Raw genomic sequence first — 19,818 nt, 5'->3', positions numbered from 1 at the left:
GATGTAAACGCGGACAAGGAAAAAAAAAATCCTGGCTTTTTCCTGGATTTCCCGGCTACAAAATACGCTTTCTCCTGGTTGAAAACACACTTTTACCGTGTTAAGTAACAGTATATTTTCCATCGGAACTGCAAAACTTATCAAACCTTTGAGTGATTATGGTTTTATATATGGGCGTAGAATTTCCTGACACTTTAGAAAATGAAACTCAGGGAAAAAGACACGTTTTGGAAATATCTTTGATGTGCAGCAACATGTAAGCTGCATATTTTCGTATTATGAAAGTATACATTGGAATTCCAACAAACACCACATGTTACTTTCCTAAGAATTGTAATCGAGATTGTGATGCACTTTTGTAAGCCAGTCACAGCTCATGTCACATGATCTCGACAGCGGATATTCAGAGCATATGACACCTGATGCAGTCAGCCACCAGCAACATCACTGTTAAGTAGCATGAACACACAAACAGGGAAAGTTGATAGTTTAAATTAATATACACAGTGTTGCTACGAGAAAAGCAAATCTTTCACATATAATATTGGTCTCTAAGGTTAATAAGCTGCAAGAGAAGCTGAGCTTTCACATATAATGTTGATCTTTTTTACGTGTGTTACACTGTAAGATATATCATACATATGTGAAAGGAAAATTTTTTATATTTGCATAAAAGTCTGATCTTCAGGGTTCGAAATTCTTCTAAATGGCTCATCATCAAAGAGTTGATTTTTAAATGAGAGTCAAATACTCTGAGATTTAAGAAATTCGTGGTGCATTCTCATACATAGTTCAACTTATGTAGAAGGATAATTACTTTAAAAGTAACACTTTTCTAACCACCATTCGCAATATTTTCCTGCGACCTGTTAGAAATAGGTTCATTTCAGCAGTTGCCAGAGAGCACAGATAACAGATGACACCTAGCTTGCACAGCTACCATGACACAGGAAGCCCATATGTTCGTATGTATAATACATTAAAAGATCGTACATCCGAGGATACTCCAACAGCATCGGAATTTCATGAACCATGTTAAAATGTGCACATTTAAAGTGCACATTTGTATGTCCATATTCCCCATGAAGTAGACCTCAACCTGATATTAAGCTTTTCAGAGTGGTTTTCAAGATGTAAATTTTCTTAGAGAACCAGTGCTGTATTATATCATGTTTGGTTCTTTATTATGGCGTAATACCATGCGTGCTAGAAGATGAAAGCTTGCACTTAAAATGCAGCATATAGTTGAAACTAGCCAGTACTGTGGAATCAAACATTTTGTTTCAAATACATTGACTGCCTCTGTGGAAAAGATTAAGAAAAGTCAAATTTCTTTAGCAAACAGACAAAAATAACTTCATTATTCTGCAAGGATATTAATGCTTCACTGTCAGAAAGGTGGAAATAAAATAAAATCTGAAACTAACAACATATTTCAGCCTTCTTTAATTATGGGAATGTATTTTAATTCACTTGATAATTCCCAGTTACAGATATCCATTTTGTTTTCATTTGACGTGAGAATAAACGAAGGGGAAACAGCAAAATCACTAAATGTAAACATGGGTCACGTGGAGACTACCCACTATAACTCAGACTGCTCTGCGCATCAGCCCTGGATCTACAATTTTAATGAACTGGGTCAACACTAAAAAAAAATCGAATTTTCAAAACTATGTTCATCTTGTAGCACACATCTTTCTGATAAGTCTGAAACATGAAACATATGTGTTGGAGGAAATGTAAGACATGTTATTTGGTCTTAAGTGTGCCAAAGTGCAGTGCCACACCTCTTCATACATACAGCATTCTTCTATCGCACATCACTGTATTTCACTCTGTGGAATTGAAACATGTATATTTTCTAATGGATGCCATCAAACTATATTCAGGACAGTGGAAACTGACATGTCCTGTGGTGCCTCTCCTGCTCCCTGTCGGCCAGTTTGACATCCTGTGCCTATTTAAAAAAAAACTCTCAATTAATACTGGATGGGATTATTTGTAACCGGGAGGACGAGAATTCTTCAGAAGACTGGCACTCTTTATTGCCTATGCTAGTAACTTACTGTTTTGTGTGACATAAAATTAAATATAGGATACATAAAACCAATGGAAATGGAAATGACTGTTTGATGTCATTGGCTGGGAGGCCCCTTATGGGGCAGGTCTTATTACATTCGACGCCACATTAGGCAACCTGCATGCCAGGGAATCGAACCTGGGCTAATTAGGACAGCAGTCCATCACGCTGACCATTCAGCTATCAGGGTGGACATAAAACCAATGAAGACAAAAGACAAGCAAGAAAGTACAGATTTCTTCAATCCTTAGCTCATAGCATTTTTCTCTCTCTAATCTTGCTACAGCTTTACATGGTGTGCTTTCTTTTCTGCGAAAGAATCTATTACCTCATCAAAGTTCGTCAAACATTTTGCTATATGAAAAATCGAAATGTCATTATCTAGTACTGAAAAAGCTGTTAATACAAACAATACCAAAGACTGGTGTGGTTTCTCGATCAGATTACGCCTATTCTGTCATTGTCTGCTATATAAAACAAAATAGGCCTTTCTAATATTTCAGCCATTTTGTAACACACACCAAATAAACGAGACTGTTTTGGCACAAATGGTCATTTTTATAACGTGACAGAATACAATTCACAATGTACCAATATCAAATGCCTATTAGGCCTTCTACAAACAATAAGCTTTATGTTAGGAAATAGTTTCACAATTCATTTGATCGCACCAGTATCTCAAGCATGAGATTGAAAAGTAGTATTAAGAATTTTTTATGTAAATTTGGAATCGTCTTATTCTTCCATAACATGTGTGATGTCCCAGTTTCTTATCCTTCCTCGTTCTAACAAATGATCTTGTCATCACCAATTCTGTAGCTACTCCTGCCACTGTCAAACTCTGTTCACTGATTAATCCATAACCCTACCAGAATCACCACTTTAGTTATCCAGCGATTATTTTCCAGTTGGGTGTTGTTACATGTTCGTACAACACATTTTCCGTGTCCCTTCCAGAACAGAACTTAAGCGGCTGCTGGCTGGGGTCTGTACGACTGGTCCTTATCAGTGTAGCGACCTCACCAAAAATTTTCTGTCAAAATTTCATTTTCTTGGATACACCGAGAAGATAATACATAATCTTTCTCACCTATTATTCCTGTTAGTAGTTTATTTCCATTATGGTAGTCTGAATCTATGAATTTCGCTAGTAATTATAACAACACTGATAATTTGCAAACCCAATCAATGACATAGACAGTGATTGGCATTCACCCGTTCAGTTTTACTCTGCTCAGCTCGTATAGCCCCATCCCCTTTTGTCTGCGGAAAGTTTATTTCTGGTTGCGACAAGGATTCTTATAACAGAGACATCACATACACTATGTACGCATACAAAAATCAGCTTGTGATTCATTCTGAAATCAACTTAAAATGTGTTCAAAAATGTTCAGAAACCAACAAGGATGCATTTCAAAATGATATGAATAATCGATAGACCAATGTGAGCTGGATGCTAGGCACTTTGTGAAAATATTTTTTTCCTCAAGAACATGAATTTGGCGCCCCCTTTTCCCGGTAGCATCTAGCTGCTTGCTGCAATTACTTGCACAGCCAACAGCCACATACCTGTAGCCAGAAGTGGGAAAATCTACTGCTCAAACACGACTCAACTGCGCATGCGCAGGAGCCCGCTCGCAACTGCTGAAATGAATCTAATGTAAACAGTTGCGACTTCACGCTGATTGGAGTCAATTTGTTGTTATGAAGGATGCATAGTCTTCCTAAAGTCTTTGACACATTTTGCTGTTGGCAGATGCTTGCATAAGCACTCTGTCGTCGTCTTTGTATATGGCGCATTTCCTTTGCAGTTTCAGTTATTTTCGTTTTTTTCTCTTGTTTATGTTTCATTGTTGAATCATTATTATGCAGTAGTGGGATACAGTAATATCTTTTGTTAGAGAATCAGTTTTTACCAGTCAAAATTGCAAAAATTTAACTGAAAACTAAAACAAAGAAAAATTCCCTAAATTCTAAAAAATTCCAGGGTTTTTCCCAGTTTTCTCCTGGGTGAAAAAATTTCTGGGTTTTTCTCGGATCTCCTGGTTGTCCTGGGTCGTATACACCCTGTGAACATTTAAAGCAAGCTGCCAACCTTTGCACCAATTTGAAATCATATCAAAATGTGACTGAATTTCAGATAGTACTTCATTATAGGTAACTGCATTATCTGCAAAAAGCCTGAGGTTATTACTGTCTGCAAGATCATTAATATACAACATGAACAGCAAAGATCCCAACACACTTCCCTGAGGCGCAACTGAATTTACTTCAACATCTGATGATGACTCTTCATCTAAGATGACACATTGTGTCCTACCTCCCAAACAGTCTTCAATCCAGTCACAAAGTTCACTTGATACCCCATTTGATCGAACTTCTGATAATAAGCATAGGTGTGGTACCGAATCACAAATAATTTTAGGAAATCAAGCAATACAGCATCTACCAGATTGCCTTGATCCAGAGCTATCAGTATGTGAGAAAAGGGCAAGTTGGGTTTCACGTGATCGAGGATTTCAAAACCCATGCTGGTTCGCACTGAGGAGGTTGTTCTGTTCAAGACATCTCATTATGTTTGAGCTCACAATGTGTTCTAAGATTCTACAAGAAATTGATGTCAAGGATATTGGACAGTAGTTTTGTGGATCACTTCCGCTACCCTTCTTGTAGATGGGTGTCACCTGAGCTTGCTTTCCAAGCACTGGGCACAGTTTTTTGTTCAAGGGATCTATGACAGATTATAGTTGGAAGAGTGGCTAACACAGCTGCAAATTCAGCACAGAAGCAGACAGGCATTCCATCAGACCCTGGAGCTTTGTTCAATTTTATCAACTTGAGCTGTTTTTCAACACCACTGGCACCAATACATATTTCATTTAGCTTTTCAGTAGTGCAATGATTAAATTGGGGCAGTTCTCCTGGGTTTTCCTTTGTAAAGAACATTTGACAACAGAGTTTAGCGTTTCAGTTTTTTTTGCTATCTTTCATTTCAGTTCCAGTATCATTCATCGAGAACTGGACACTAACTTTGGTGCCACTAACTGCCTTCACATACAGACAGAATTTCTTTGGGTTCTGTGACAGATCACTTAACAATATTCTGCTATGGTAGTTACTGAAGGCATCAAGGATTAATCTCTTGACAACCAAAGGAGTTTCATTCAGCATTTCTCTACCTACAGCCCTACATTTGATTTTACACCTGTTATGCAATAATCTCTATTTCTTTATGATCAACTATACATTTGAACTTTAGCCATAGTTCCTCTACACACTCCTGCCATGTGATGAAAGTTTCAAGCTCCTCATTGAGATACAACACTATTGATTTTTTTTATATAGTTTACTGAACGTATATATCTTTTGGATGTTTTGGTTGTCCTTTTTAGTCTGGTAATCAATGTTGCCATGGCCGCATCATGCTCTTTGATACCAGCTACAACAAGGGCATCCTTAAAGAGGTCTGGTCTATTTGTTGCAGTTAGAGCCAATATATTTCCATAGTGAGTAAGGTTCCTAACTATCTGGTTTAGGTAATTTTGAGAGAAGATAATTAGTAAAATTTCACAGAATGTCTTATCATGATCACCACTAACAAAACTGTAATTTTCCCAGTTGGCAGTTGGATGATTAAAGTCCCCACCAATGATCACAGTATGATTGAGGAACTTACATATAAGTGAACTGAGGTTTTCTCTAGAGATTTTGGCTACATAGGGAGACGAATCTGGTGGGTGAGAGAAGGATCCAATTATCATTTTATGTCCACCTCTGATATTGAGTCTTTCCCAAACAATCTCATATGCAGCTTCAATTTCTACTCAGTGGATTCTGGTCTACTGTGGCAAATACACTACCTCAATTTCCCATTTGCCTATCCTTTCACTACACACTTAAATTCTCCCCAAAAATTTCACTGCTATGAATTTCAGGTTTCAACCACCTTTCTGTACCTAGTACTATGTGAGATTCACTGCTTTTCATGAGTGCTCTGAACTCTGGCACTTCATTAGGAATGCTTTGGCAGTTTACCACTAGGGTTTTAATACTCTCACCTGTGGGAGGCATTTCTTTCGATCTTACACTGGTACATTTGGGTTTCCTACAGTTATTGTTATGTGGACTGGATGGAGAGTCGCCTAATCTACCTGAGCAGCAGCATCTGATGTGCAGTGCATATCTGACCCATTTTGGGGCAACCTATAGTTCTCAATCCAATGTCGCGAGTCCAGGAAGTCTCAGTATAGCTTGTCAAAGAACATTCAAAGTTCTGGTTCAGTCCTTCCACTCCACTCAGAACGAAAGGGCCACAATCAGTTCTGGGCACAATGTTGCAAATTACAAGCTTTGTTGAAACTTCATGTGCAACCTTCTCTACAAGTCACTGGAATAAGCCGAGTATTACCTCCGAGTCTAGACAACAGGCATCATTTTCTACATGAACCACAATCTGCAACTGGTTGCACTCTGTCCCCTCCCCCCCCTCCCCACCCTCCATAGTGCATCTGCTATCCTTTCATGACACTTGCTGCCATTTCCCTAAGAGGTACCATAATTCATTGTATTTTGGAAGTGCCAACAATTAATAGACCCCTATCCTTTTGTGTTTCCCTCAGCTTGATACTGGACAAATCAGTTTCCCCAAAACGGGTGAAGTGAGTCTCCATGGATCAGTTTCGGTGAAAGACAGCACCTCAAACTTGTCGGTTAGGGGGATTGGTACAACATCCTGAGTTCTCCCTGGTCCCCATCCATCCTGTACAGGATGCCTGGATCTACCACTGATACACCACTCGAAGTCAAGTGAACGAGTAAAGACAGATCCTGAGCTTTCTGCAGAGGAGACAATCCACAGGAGAGGATAGTACTTGAGGTACCTGTGGTACCTGTATCAGGGGTACATAACTCTCGAGAGCTCTTCAAACACACTGATTCCCGACAACTGCCGATTGTTTGGCAGTAGTCAGGGCAATTTCCCACTACATACAAATGTCAACCAACTCATCCTTTGCTTTAGAATGACATTCACAATGTGGCTACATTTTGGTTGGTGCATCTTTACAAGGCAGTGAAAAAGTAATGTAAAATCAAGCCTGCTGATTATCTTTTAATCTGTTGAGTTAAAATGTTCCTAATTCCCTACAAGAATTGAAACAAATACACAAAACAAGATTTCTGGTACAGCAACACCAAAACCTTTGTTAAAAATTACTAGTTTCCTAAATTGTTTTGAGGTTAATTGTAGTTGTTTGCGAACTTGAAAACAGAGTTAATTCTTGATAAATGCAGATAATATATAGGGCTGCTTCTCTTTAAGGGAAAAACTAGATGTAACACAATATGTTAGTTACAGTATCTGCTACAGTAACTAAATCACAACCATCGATTTAATACAAACTGCTCATACATTATGGAAATGACAATGGTAGCTTCCGAAAATTCTCACATGTGCATGCTTATTTGCACTGATGTACAATGTAATTCAGGAATGATTATTCTTTGGCACAACAAGGAACCCCAACATGCTGATTTACTATGAAGTAAGTTTTTTTTTTTTGTATAAACACTCATACTGATAACTTACGAAAATATAGTTCGGTAAGCATCCAAAACTTTTCCAAAATAACTTATTTCGTAATTGTACAATGACTTTAGACAATGGTCGTTTTGAATGAGCATAGGCCTACATTTCTCAAAAAATTTAAAAGAACTGTGTGTGTGTGTGTGTGTGTGTGTGTGTGTGTGTGTGTGTGTGTGTGTGTGTGTTTTGCATGGATTTTTCACTCAGCTGTTTCTGTGCACACTTCTACAATGGCATGCTGAAGAAGAACATGAGTTTATCTCTGCCAAAAATCACATAATGTGCAGCACCAACCAAACACATTCTCTACCTGTTGAAGCTAACTTATGCTTGAGGAATTGAATAAGGTGTGACACAGAACAATTATTCCAAAATAGAAAAGAACCCTGCATACTGTATATACAGAACAGTACTGATGCACTACAACAACTGCTCAAAGTAGCACCACCAACATTACAGACATCAGACCTATTAAGCATGCTTTGGTAAACACACTCCATCCCACCTGGTCTGTTTTCAATTTCTAGTGCTCCATCTACCCTACTGTCTTGATCCAAAGCTTTCGGTATGTCACGCGCGAAAACTGTGAATTGGATTTGATATGATTTGATATGATTGACTTTTTCAGAATCCACACTGGTTGGCGGAGGGGGTAATTCTACTAGAGACACCTCATTACATTTGAGCTCATAATATGTTCTAAGATTCCACAACAAATCGACATCAAGTGTATTAGATGGCAATTTTATAATCACACATGTTACCGTTATTGTAGACTGGTGTCACCTGTGCTTTCTCCCATCTACTGGACACCATTCCTTGTTTGAGGGTTCTACAGTACATTATAGTTAGAAGAGCGGCTAGCTCAGCTACAAATTTGGTATGAAATCTGACAGGGATTCCATTGACCCCTGGAGCACTATTTAATTTTAATGATTCAGCTGTTCCTTAACACCCCAGACACTAATACTTACTTCATTAATCTTTTCAGTGACATTAAATTGAGGGAATTCTCCAGGGTTTCCCTATGTAAAGAAACATTTGAAAACAGAATTAAGCATTCCGACTGTTTATTGTTTACCAACAATATAACCATCTCTTAAAGTAATCCAGCCAATCAGACAATTTAATTCTGCCAAACAGATACCATCCTCTGGATATGAAAAAACTGGGAGTCTTGCCGGTCATGGAAGTCAGACTGAGTCCCTGACAATGACAATGGAGGCAGTCATCAATAGCTTGGTATTTTATCTGAATCTGACATGGCAAGTAGATTGAGAACTTTTTATCAAATGGCTTCCATTATGAAATATTTTGTAACCATAAGGATATTTTTGTCTGAGGTGGTGATGAAAAATTGGGTGACAGTCACACGATGTGCATTAATTTGTACAGCATTTGCTTTATTTAATTAGAAAATATATTATCTTCACAAACTTATTAACTTAGCAAAGATTCTAACCTGTGGTATGTTGGCACTTGAACCAGACTGTTGTAGAGAATGCAGTACATTTCCACTGGACTTCGAACTTTGCAGGGAGTGCAAAATATTTCCACTTGATTTGGAAGTCTGCAAATAATGTGAATGGCGATGATTTTCACGGTGTGCATGATTGTGACTGTGGGTGCTGTTGAGAGTGGATGGTAAATTAATACTTGACCTGTAAACAACAAATTTCAGCATTATTAATATGATTACCATTATTATTTTTATTATTATTAAGAAGGTCAAAAACTCTTAAGCTTTGTGAAAAATATGGCTACAATACACCTGATTTACACATCTTAAGAAAACTTCTCCTTTCACAAAGTTGCTGAATGTATACTGGAAGAAGCCCAGGAAAGGCTATAACATATACTAGTTGTTAGTGTAACTGTCAAGGGTAATATTATGTAAAATTAAGAGGACAGGTACTTTCTTATAGACTTTCTTCCTAGAGGGCTCCACAGTCCTGAACTACATGAAGGCAGCATTTTTTGACTTAGGCTGTATTTATTCACACCTATAAGGACAAAAAAGAGAGGTCTAAATAAATACAGGTTAAGTGGAAAGACACCACCATCATATAATCATTTCTTATATTTCAAAATGGAAAGATGCCACAGTCATTTAATCATTTCTTATGCTTCAAAATGAGGGGCACAATGAAATCTCTCACCTGATAAAAGAAAATTCTGAAAGAAGTGACTAGCAGTTTTATGGAAAATATACAATCAGTACTGTGCTTCCTGACTGACATAAAAGCCTTTTTGCAAAATACTTAGAAGTACAAAACAAGTTTATTTGTCAAAAACCATTAAAAATATTTAATGAAGCCTGTTTGTGAACCACAGTTTTCATGTAATACCATGGTAATGTTGAAGAATGATTTTCAAATGACATGAACTGCTAAAACAGCAACTACAAAAAAAGTTTAATAAAATACAAATAAAAATATTAAAAAATCCATCATGCAGAAAACAGTTGGAGCTGTGTCTCAGTCACCCATAAAATTGTCTCACGGAAACCATAGAGAGGAATGTAGATGCAAGATAATTTTTTTCCAATTATTTAATCGGAAATGAATATCCTTAAGTCTCTTAAAAGTCCTACAATGGAGGAGGAAGGGCAGACCAGAGTGAGGAGAGGGGGGGGGGGGGAGGGGGTGAGAGGAGGAGGAGGAGGAGGAGGAGGAGGAAACTCTAGTAACCCACCAGTTACTACACCTACCACCCACAGTGGACGTAAGTCAGAACACTATGGCAAGAGTAGTGTGCACAGACATTAAAGCAGTGTGTCCACAACTGAGGTGGCCACCAGGGGCAGCCCTGCCACTGAATGCCATCATCATCATCATCATCATCATCATCATCATCATCATCATCTCCATGTGCACACAGCACTACACCAATGACCCCTGATGTGGATAGCATCTTTATAAGGGCATGCACGAACCTCCAGGCCCTCAGTTGTTAAAGCTGTCTGAGATGCATAAACTATTTTCGTTTTATTCTTGCTTTTATCACTCCATGACCCAACAAATTGTTTCTAGTTAGAACACAAGTGGCAATGTCAAAGATCAGATTTTCACATATTTCGGACTCTGCAGTTTTTCTGCTATTTATCTCTTCCACTGAGGGTTTACTCCAGTCACTTCTGCAACCACAGCATGCACATATGGCAGTGTTGCAAAGGTTGTTGGCTAAACTATCTCAAGCTCAGCTGCCAGTTGTTTCCTCACCCCCGTCCCCTCTGATAAATTGGACAGTTAAGGACCTGTCGAATATATATTTCACAGAAGACTTGCCTTACGCCCTGGCTTCAGGCAATGGTTCTCCGTTTGTGTCACAATGTTTTGAGGACTTTCGTACATACAATGGAATTTACCACATCATGGCATCTCCCTTTCACCCACAGTTTAATAGCGAGGTGGAACATTTTGTCAGAATGTTTAAGTCATAGATGCACAAGCAAGTAGGATATTTCCTGGCAGAGGGGCTTTTACATAACATACCAAACTGGAGCCAAGTGTTCCACCAGCCCCTGCATGGTTGTCAGTCACGGACACTACTCAACCTCTTGGGGCCAGGCAGGCACCCCCAGCAGTCAGTTTTGTTGCCGTTCACACACCAATGGGGCCAGGGGTTTGGACAGCAACCTCACTGGATTCCAACTGTCATCCACACCACACCAGTAGCCGTGGCTTCATGGTTAGAACCATCCATGTCCTGTAAGTGCTGTGTCTTTACCGCTTGAACCAAAGATACTCATTGCATGTCACTGAAACTAGCTGCATCCCAGGATGGGTCCAGGGCCTCTACTCAGGCCACGGTCCTGGCACTTTGCTCTTGGTTGACCCTGGCTATTCTGGGGGTGATGTAGACTTAGTTGTGCAGCTGCAAGTTTTTTCAGCATCAACAGTGGGTTTGTTTTCTGTGGCCGGTGCTCGCACTTCTCACTGCATGGATTGTGGAAGAAGTCTCATCTCCATCGCTAGTATCTCCTCTGCATTATGCAGTCATCACTGCATGCACAGTGCTCCTCATCATACACTTGAAAGTCCAGATGGTAACCACCCACAGCACCGGTCCTGTCCACCAGTCATCCCAATATCCACGGGTAGCAGGGCGCCCTCGTCCTAATCACTTTCATCTGAAAGCATCGATCCAGGCGGATCGAGATCTTCGTGCACCTTTGGCTGTCATCCCTGGCAACACCATCTATACCATGGAAATCTCTTCAGTCACAGCATCTCTAACACAACACCTTGTGTCCCTCCTCCCCCTCTCCCCAACCCCAGAAGTCAGAAACTGTGTGCACCAATACTCTACCAACCCAATGACACCCTTCATTGCTCTATAGTCCAGGTTTTATTGCTTTTCATGTTAAAGGCATTTCCATTACTTACAGGTGGTTTTGGAATTCCAGCTCACCCTGAAATTCCCAACATATGGAGCTCCCTTCATGTTTTTCCAGTGCTGACATGATTCATAAGAGTGACATTCATTTCTGCAGTGACTACTGTAGCCATCATTGTCTTATTTTTCACCACAATCCTCTTCAATTACTATCCATCACAACCACTCAACACACACTTTTGTACATGTTGTGGCTTAGCAGATGCTTTTTCCACTTTTCCTGTATGCGATACACAGTGTCTGTTGACACACCAAACACTTTGGCTACCTTGGTTATGCTAGACCTCATATTACCAGCACCAACGATTTGCCAATGTTCAAATTCACTTAGCTCTGACATAATGCATTCAAAATTACACAGAAAACTGTGCTGGTCACCACTGACACTTGCAACATGTTGAGGAAATTGCCCAGGTGCCATTCATGCTCAAACAATCACAACCTGGAGGCTTAGTTAGCATTAGTTTTTATGTGCAAACACACATTTCTCACAGCATTCCCATATATTTGTACAGCCCCAGTAAGTGTGGGGAATGATTATCTCTAATACAAGCAATGCCATATTGTTAGATACTGTGTTGTTATAAAGAGTAAAAGGTTTATGCTGGGCACAAAATCAAGCAAGGTGGTGGTGTGGGAGGACAGCAGGTCTAATCCCCATCCAGACATAGGTTTCCTATTGTTTACCTAAAATCACCAAAACAAATTAAAGGATGGTTTCTTTGAAAAGGATATGGCCAATTTCCTTCCCTATCCTTTCCCAATCTGAGCATGTACACCATCTCTAAAGAACTTGTTGCTGACAGCACATTAAAAACTTAATCCTCCTCCCCTCATAGGGAAAACGCAAAGAGGTCTAACAATAAACAAAACTTATTTGCAACACTATTAAGACTTTGTAATCCCATGACCTGTACCATTAATGGTTTGTTATAGTGAAGGTGAAAGCGCAAAACTTTATCACAAATCATGAAACTAAAAACTGAACAAAACAATGACACTACCATGGTGTATTTGTATGGGGGAGGGTGGGGGGAGGTACATTTTCCTGAGTGAAAATACACTATACCTGGGTTAAGTGACAATGTGCTTTCCCCTTGGAGCTATGAAACTTATCAGTACATACACTGGTAAAGGTTTCAGCCATCGATATAGAACTTCCCAGCACTTTAGAAAACAAAACCCAGCAAAACACAATGCATTTTGGGACAATATTTGATGTGCGGCAACATGTACGCCACATATTTTCATATCACAAGTGTAACAAATACAGCACAGTAGCTTCCAAGGCAGTTTTTTCATGGATAATTATACTTTATGCATCGCTGTTGCGTAACCTGAGGTCTATGAAAGAACTAAAATAAATATGAAAAACTAACCTTTAAGATTTTTTGAGCATGAGTTACCCAAACACAAACGTTAGGGTAAAATTTTAAATAATGGCATAAATAGTTGTTCTTGTGGACCCAAAATTTGTCCAAGTGGCTGGTCCACAAAGTGTCAAGTTTTGAATGAGAATCAAACGCTCCTTGATTTAAGAAATTCATCACACATTCTTGCATATAACATAATTCATCTTGCGTAAAAGTAAATTTACTTTGAAACTAATGTTTCTCAAACCATCACTCCCAATATTTTTCCACAACCTGTTAGAAATGTAAACAGTTGTGGCATCATATTCACTGAAAGCAGTCTGTTGTTGCAAAGTACAGCATAGTATTTGTCATAAAACCTCTGACACATTTTGCTGTAAGCAGAGGCTTATCCTGCAGTAGTAGGCTAAAGTAAAACTCTTTCTATCACTTTTTTCTAGCCAAAATTTTAAAAAATATAACTGAGAACTAAAACAATGACAAATACTTGAAATTCTAAAGAAATTCTGGGTTTCTTCCTAGCTGAAAAAATTCCTGTGTTTCTTCCAGATTTCCTATGGTGTATACACTCTGCACTATAAAATGCATTTCTCTTCATCTAGGTGAAACCAAAACATTATTCTTAATTGTTATTACAATCAATGTGCTGCATTAAGGAAGGAAGATAAGAGTTTTAACCTTCTGTCACAGAAAAGGTCATTAGAGATGGAAGATAGCTAGGTCAGTCAGTCAGTATTTAACATTAACATAGAGGTCATTAGAGACTGTGAATGTTTCAAGAATGGTAAAGGGACTCGGCCAAGCTCTTTCAAAAGAACCATCCTGCTTGGAGAGATTTAGGGAAATCATGGAAAAGTTGAATCTGGATCAATGGATGTGGATTTAAATCATCGTACTCACCAATGCAAGCCCAGTGTGCTAAAAACAGTGCCACCTCATTAGATTTGGAGCATGTGGTTGGATTGGAGGAAGTACGGAGAAGAAAATCTGATATATCAATCTATCTTTTATTCTTCTTTATCATAAGAAATACAAACTGAACATGAATATTAAAATTCATACATAAAATTAGAAAAACAGACAGAACACATGGCAATGAACTCTAAGAATACAATCAGTGAAAGTGAAATAAACAAATGTTGTCTTATTTCAAAACCATTCTGTTCCTTTCAGAAAGAAAAGAGGGAGGGGGATAGAAGGAATAGAAGGACGGGGAGAGGGGGGAGAGAGGGAGAGGGAGAGGGAGAGGGAGAGGGAGAGAGAGAGGGAGAGGGGGGGAGAGAGAGAGGGGGAGAGAGAGAGAGAGAGAGAGAGAGAGAGAGAGAGAGAGAGAGAGAGAGAGAGAGAGAGAGAGAGAGAGAGAGAGAGAGAGAGGAGGGGGGGGGGGCATACTGCAACTACTACATCCTTCTATGATAATATTGCTGTCACAGTTTGGATAAAAATAAGACATCAGAGGTAACGGAAATATTTAAAGGGTGACAGTACTAGCAGGTTCCTTTCTTTTCTTTTTACATTTCACTTACTTGGAAGTGGTCAGTTCTCCATGCTTCATGGTAAATTCTTTTGCATGGACATTGAGTCGTGGATTGAGTGGCATGGTACCGTTCTGCATCACATCAGTTCGGACGTCTGTAACAAATTCATAAAATCATGTGTCATCACATGAAGTTGGCAATGTTTTCAATTTTGGCTAATTAACGAAAACTAGTGCTTGGCTGTATGAACATTTTCTCCCATTTCTCTAGTTCTTTACAATTGGAAACAAAAATTGAGGTTCTGATAATGTAGCACGTGAAGATAAGAGAGATATGTATAACTTATTTCTTCTGCTTCTAAATTACTTGTGTCACTCAAAGGAATTGCAAAGTAGAATATTCATAAAAACAAACAAAAAAGAAATAAGCTTGTTACAGAAACAGCAAAAAATTATAAAACAAACACAGAAAAAAATGTTTTGTGATCATCTCCCTCATCAACAACAATTAATTTTGACTTTATTGGTTGTGTTGGTTTATCCTGCCTTCCATGACTTTTTCTGCTTTAATAACTGTGATTATGAAAAAGTACAGTGAGGAAATAACAAATTACCTCTTTTCGTCATAATTTCTTTCTCAGATAAAGGCCGATGTTTGATATTACACTTCTCTTGGCCAGGACTGACCCCTCTGCCTGTGCTAATTTACTTTTTATTCCTTGTGTGTCATTCTGCTTCCAAGGTAGCAAAATTCCTCAACTTTATCTACTTCCAATTTCGTCATTATGCTTATCGCTGATCTCATTACTGCTACTCGCCATTACCTTTATCTTCTTTAGCTTCATTGTACTGTTCACTTCATTCAACATGTACTGAAATTATTCTTAATTTTCACTGATGATAGCAATGTCATCAGTGAATCTTGACACTGATATCCTTTCATCCTTAATTTTAATCCCATTTTTGAATCTTTATTACATTTTTAACACTGCCTCTTCAATGTACAGACTGACCAACTGCGATGGAAGATTACATCCCTATCTTACACTCTTTTGAATCCAATCACTTCATTCCATTCTTATCATTCCCTCCTAGTTCTTGAACATATTGTGCATTGCTTGTCTCTCCCTATAGCTTACTTATATTTTTCACAGAATTCTGAACAACTTGCAGAGTTTTACATTGTTTAATGCTTTCACCAGGTCAATAAATCCTACAAACATGTCTCAATTTTTTTACTTGAGTGTTGTTCCCACTATCAGACACTTGAGAACTGCCTCTATAGTGGCCTTATCTTTTCTAAAGCAAAAAAGAAATTCAAGTAACAGAGCCTGACTTTTATTTTCCATTATTCTGTATATTGGAAGGTCTCACACATATCTGCTATTGACCATACAGCAGAGACACTTAGTCACAGATAGACACAACAAAAAGACACTCAAATTATAACTTTCGGCCAATATTATTTCCTTCTATAATATTGTTACATTCCGTCCTGGATTTTCTATTGTTTGATTAACATCTGCTTTCGGTGTCTTCAAAATTGTGTGGATGGTACTTTTCCAGAAGTCCGATGGTATGCCTCCAGTCTCATTCTACAATAATCACTTGGTTGCCATTTCCCCAATGCTTTCTGAAATTCTGAAGGAATATTATCAGTCCATTTTGCCTTATTTAATTGCAAGTCTTCCAAAGCTCTATTAAACTCTCATTCTAATAATGGACCCCCCCCCCCCCCCTATGTCTGCCGTACTGATTCCCATTTCTTCCTCAATAATGTCATCACCCAAGTCATACCCCTTATACGGACCTGCAATGTATTCTATCCACTTATTCCCCCTTTCCTCTGTGTTTAACAATAGAATTCCCATTGCTCTCTTCATGTTTATGCATTTGTTTTTAATTTCACAAAAGCCTCCCTTGCACTTCCTGTTTATTTCAATCATTAGTGACTTATATTTATGTATTCCTGATTACTCAGAACATTTTTGTACTTCCGTCTTTTGTTGGTCTGTTGAAGAATTTCTTCAGCTAGCCAAGCTTTCTTCAAAATTACCTTCCTTGTACCTATGTGTGTCGAACTTCATTGAGTTACAACTGTATAAATCTAACTTTTGAGAAGTGGAACATCAATTTTGATAAAAGAATATATCACATTATATCACATCAGAAATGGGCACATCACATCTACAAGGCAGGATGGTGAGTTAGCTTCTTCACCTGTTGTCTGGCTGCTTGTTCCTTGACATCAAGGCTTGGAGGTGTTTGCAGCCAAAAAGAAAATGTAATTGTTGTGACAAGCAAATATGTAATGAATTGTCTTTTGAATCTTATCTGAACCTGATGTAAAGATTAGTCGGTCATACAACATGTCCTAAAGACTGTATAAAATTTATTGTGAACGGACATAATGAGACTGTACTAAGAAGCTATTCCAACAACCATCCAAAGGGAGACAAAGGCAGTAGCCTACTATTCAAACACTTTTATTTGGCCTTGACTTGCAGATTCGAATCACTAAAATTGGAGACCACAAGAAATTTTATTAGTACATGAAATCATCAGGACCAGGAGGGTGACAAAACCATAATTTCAACAAATCACACTTCCTTGACCACTTTTCACTTCCAATGAATCGTCAGTGAGGATAACCTTACTTCATGTGTGTCCTGTGAGGGTAATCCCAAAAGTAAGGTCTCCTATTTATTTATAAGTGCATAGACTTGTTTATTTCTACAATGGTCAACATCAGTTCGCAGCTATTTTTCAACATAATCACCATTTCTGTCGATGCATTTTTGTAGATGCTATGGCAGTTTATGTATGCCCATGTCATATCAGTTCGCCGCCACACTGTTGAGAAAGTTATGAACCTCTCCTTTCACCTTGTCATTAGAGCTGAATCGCTTTCTGGCCAAATGTTCTTAAAACCTAGGGAACAGGCGATAAGTCACTGGGTGCCAAGTCAGGACTATAAGGTGGGTGGGTGACTATGTTCCACTGAAACTGTTGCAGGAGAGCAATCATTTGCCGAGCAATGTGTGGGTGAGTATTGACATAGAGAATGTGTACGCCCTTGCTCAACATTTCTCTTCTCTGGTTCTAAATTGTCCGTTTTAGTTTTTTCAGTCTCTCAGTACCTGTCAGCGTTAATTGTGGTCCCAGTGGGCATAAAGTCGACCAATAATATCCCTTTCCGATCCCAAAAAACGACTTTACTGGCAGACTGTGTTTATTTGAATTTCCACGGCTTTGGCGAGGAAGGATGCCGCCACTGGCATGATTGTTGCTTGGTCTCAGGTGTAAAGTGGTATGCCCAGATTTAGTCACCCGTGACTATTGAGTCTAGAAAGTTGTCCTGTTCGGCTGCAAGGCGGTGAATAAACGTGCAGAAAGCATCAACTCATTGCCAAATGTGGTCCTCAGTCAGCATGCGTGGCACCCATCTTGCCCACACCTTCCGGTAGTTCAATGTTTCCGTTAAAATTCTGTGAGTGGTGCTTCGGGAAACCTCATAAACCAACATGCAGAGATCATCCAGGGTAATCCACCGATCTTCACGCATGTTTAGCTCAACCTTCAAAACTGTCTCCTCAGATATTGACAGTCTCCCACTCCACTGTTCATTGTGAATTGCGGTCCAACCAGCTGTAAACTCCCTACACCACTTACAAAAATTTTTGACATCCATGCACGGCTCACCAAACACTTTCGTCAATTGGTGATGGATTTCAATCAGCACAGTGCCCTTTGTGTTCAAAAACCGAATAACTTCGCGCAGTTCGCACTTGGTGGTAACATCCGATGGGAGCTCCATTCTCAATGGCTGCCAAGCCAAGACTGAGCGCCTCTGCATGGTGTGCACATGTTTGCACACAGCGCATGAAGCACTCTTTGTAACAGTGTGACCAAGTACCACACAAACAGAGTTCTGTACTTATAAAAAAATAGGAGACTTTACTTCTGGGATTACCCTCATAATATAGCAAATTAACAATTTTTTTCTTACAAGGAAAACAAAAGCAAGAGAGGTGAGAGAAAAAAAAATCACTGATGGCAGGAAAGTCCAGAAACACAGCTGACCACTGTGGCAACATCAACTGCCATCTTACTTCACAATGTAATCTAACTGTAACTTCGGTAAATACAAGTGATGTTCCACACACTAAAAAATTGTGTTGCTTAAATACTAGGACAACTGGTTCCCTATCAGTTTGCAAATGAAATGGCACCAATTTCCATTGTTCCCAAGTGATCTGGGTCAGTGGTTTCCAGACTTTTTGTCACCGTGTACCATCTAACATTTTTAGAAATTTAAGAGTAGCATTATAACTTTCTGACTTTTTAATAAACCCAGGTGCATGAAGGGACAGTGCAGTAGAGGAGGGAATGGCACTATAGAGGGGCAAAATGGGGGGGGGGGGGGGGGCATTTGTGCAGAAGGTTGATCAGTGAATGACACAGGGGTGAGGAACAGTAGAGGGAGCATAATTTTTTCCTTTGTGCTCAGTGCTGAAAACACACACAAAATGTTTCATGGAAGCATTGATTTACAGATTTATTCCATTCCTGTTCACAAGTGGTACTTATATGTAGCAAATAATATGAAACTCAATTAAGCCAGTTCTGATACAAATAACCAACGAATAAGAGAGGAATGACATTTAAAATAAATTCACGTTTTACATCACAAACAATATCAATTAGCTGCACAAGAGAGTAATTAACTGAACACTGTGTACAATAAATTAGAAGTTAAAAAAAAGTTGGATCAAACCAAACTTTGATGGTAAAATATACTTCAAAATTAGTTATTCGACAGTTTTTTAATTTAGGTTCTGATGAAAATATATATGTGTGTTTCAGCTGGAAGCATACTGTTGTTTATCTTGAAGGTGAGCTT

At 38.8% G+C, this 19,818-nt stretch overlaps 1 protein-coding gene across 4 annotated transcripts in view; it reads right to left on the bottom strand.

The window, feature by feature from the left end:
• LOC126362599 (uncharacterized) overlaps positions 1-19,818 on the bottom strand; it is a 426,970-nt gene that overhangs the window by 74,947 nt on the left and 332,205 nt on the right. For all 4 annotated transcript variants that reach the window (XM_050007895.1, XM_050007894.1, XM_050007893.1 and 1 more), the window contains 2 exons: positions 14,965-15,070; positions 9,130-9,328 (listed from right to left, as the gene is read on the bottom strand). In XM_050007895.1, coding sequence (XP_049863852.1) covers positions 9,130-9,328; positions 14,965-15,070 — 305 coding nt within the window. The remainder of the gene's footprint in view (positions 1-9,129; positions 9,329-14,964; positions 15,071-19,818) is intronic.

This window comes from Schistocerca gregaria, chromosome 1, assembly GCF_023897955.1.
Source record: "Schistocerca gregaria isolate iqSchGreg1 chromosome 1, iqSchGreg1.2, whole genome shotgun sequence".
Lineage (NCBI taxonomy): Eukaryota > Metazoa > Arthropoda > Insecta > Orthoptera > Acrididae > Schistocerca > Schistocerca gregaria.
Note: the sequence above shows the minus strand (reverse complement) of the source record. Positions and strands in the feature narration are given on the sequence as shown.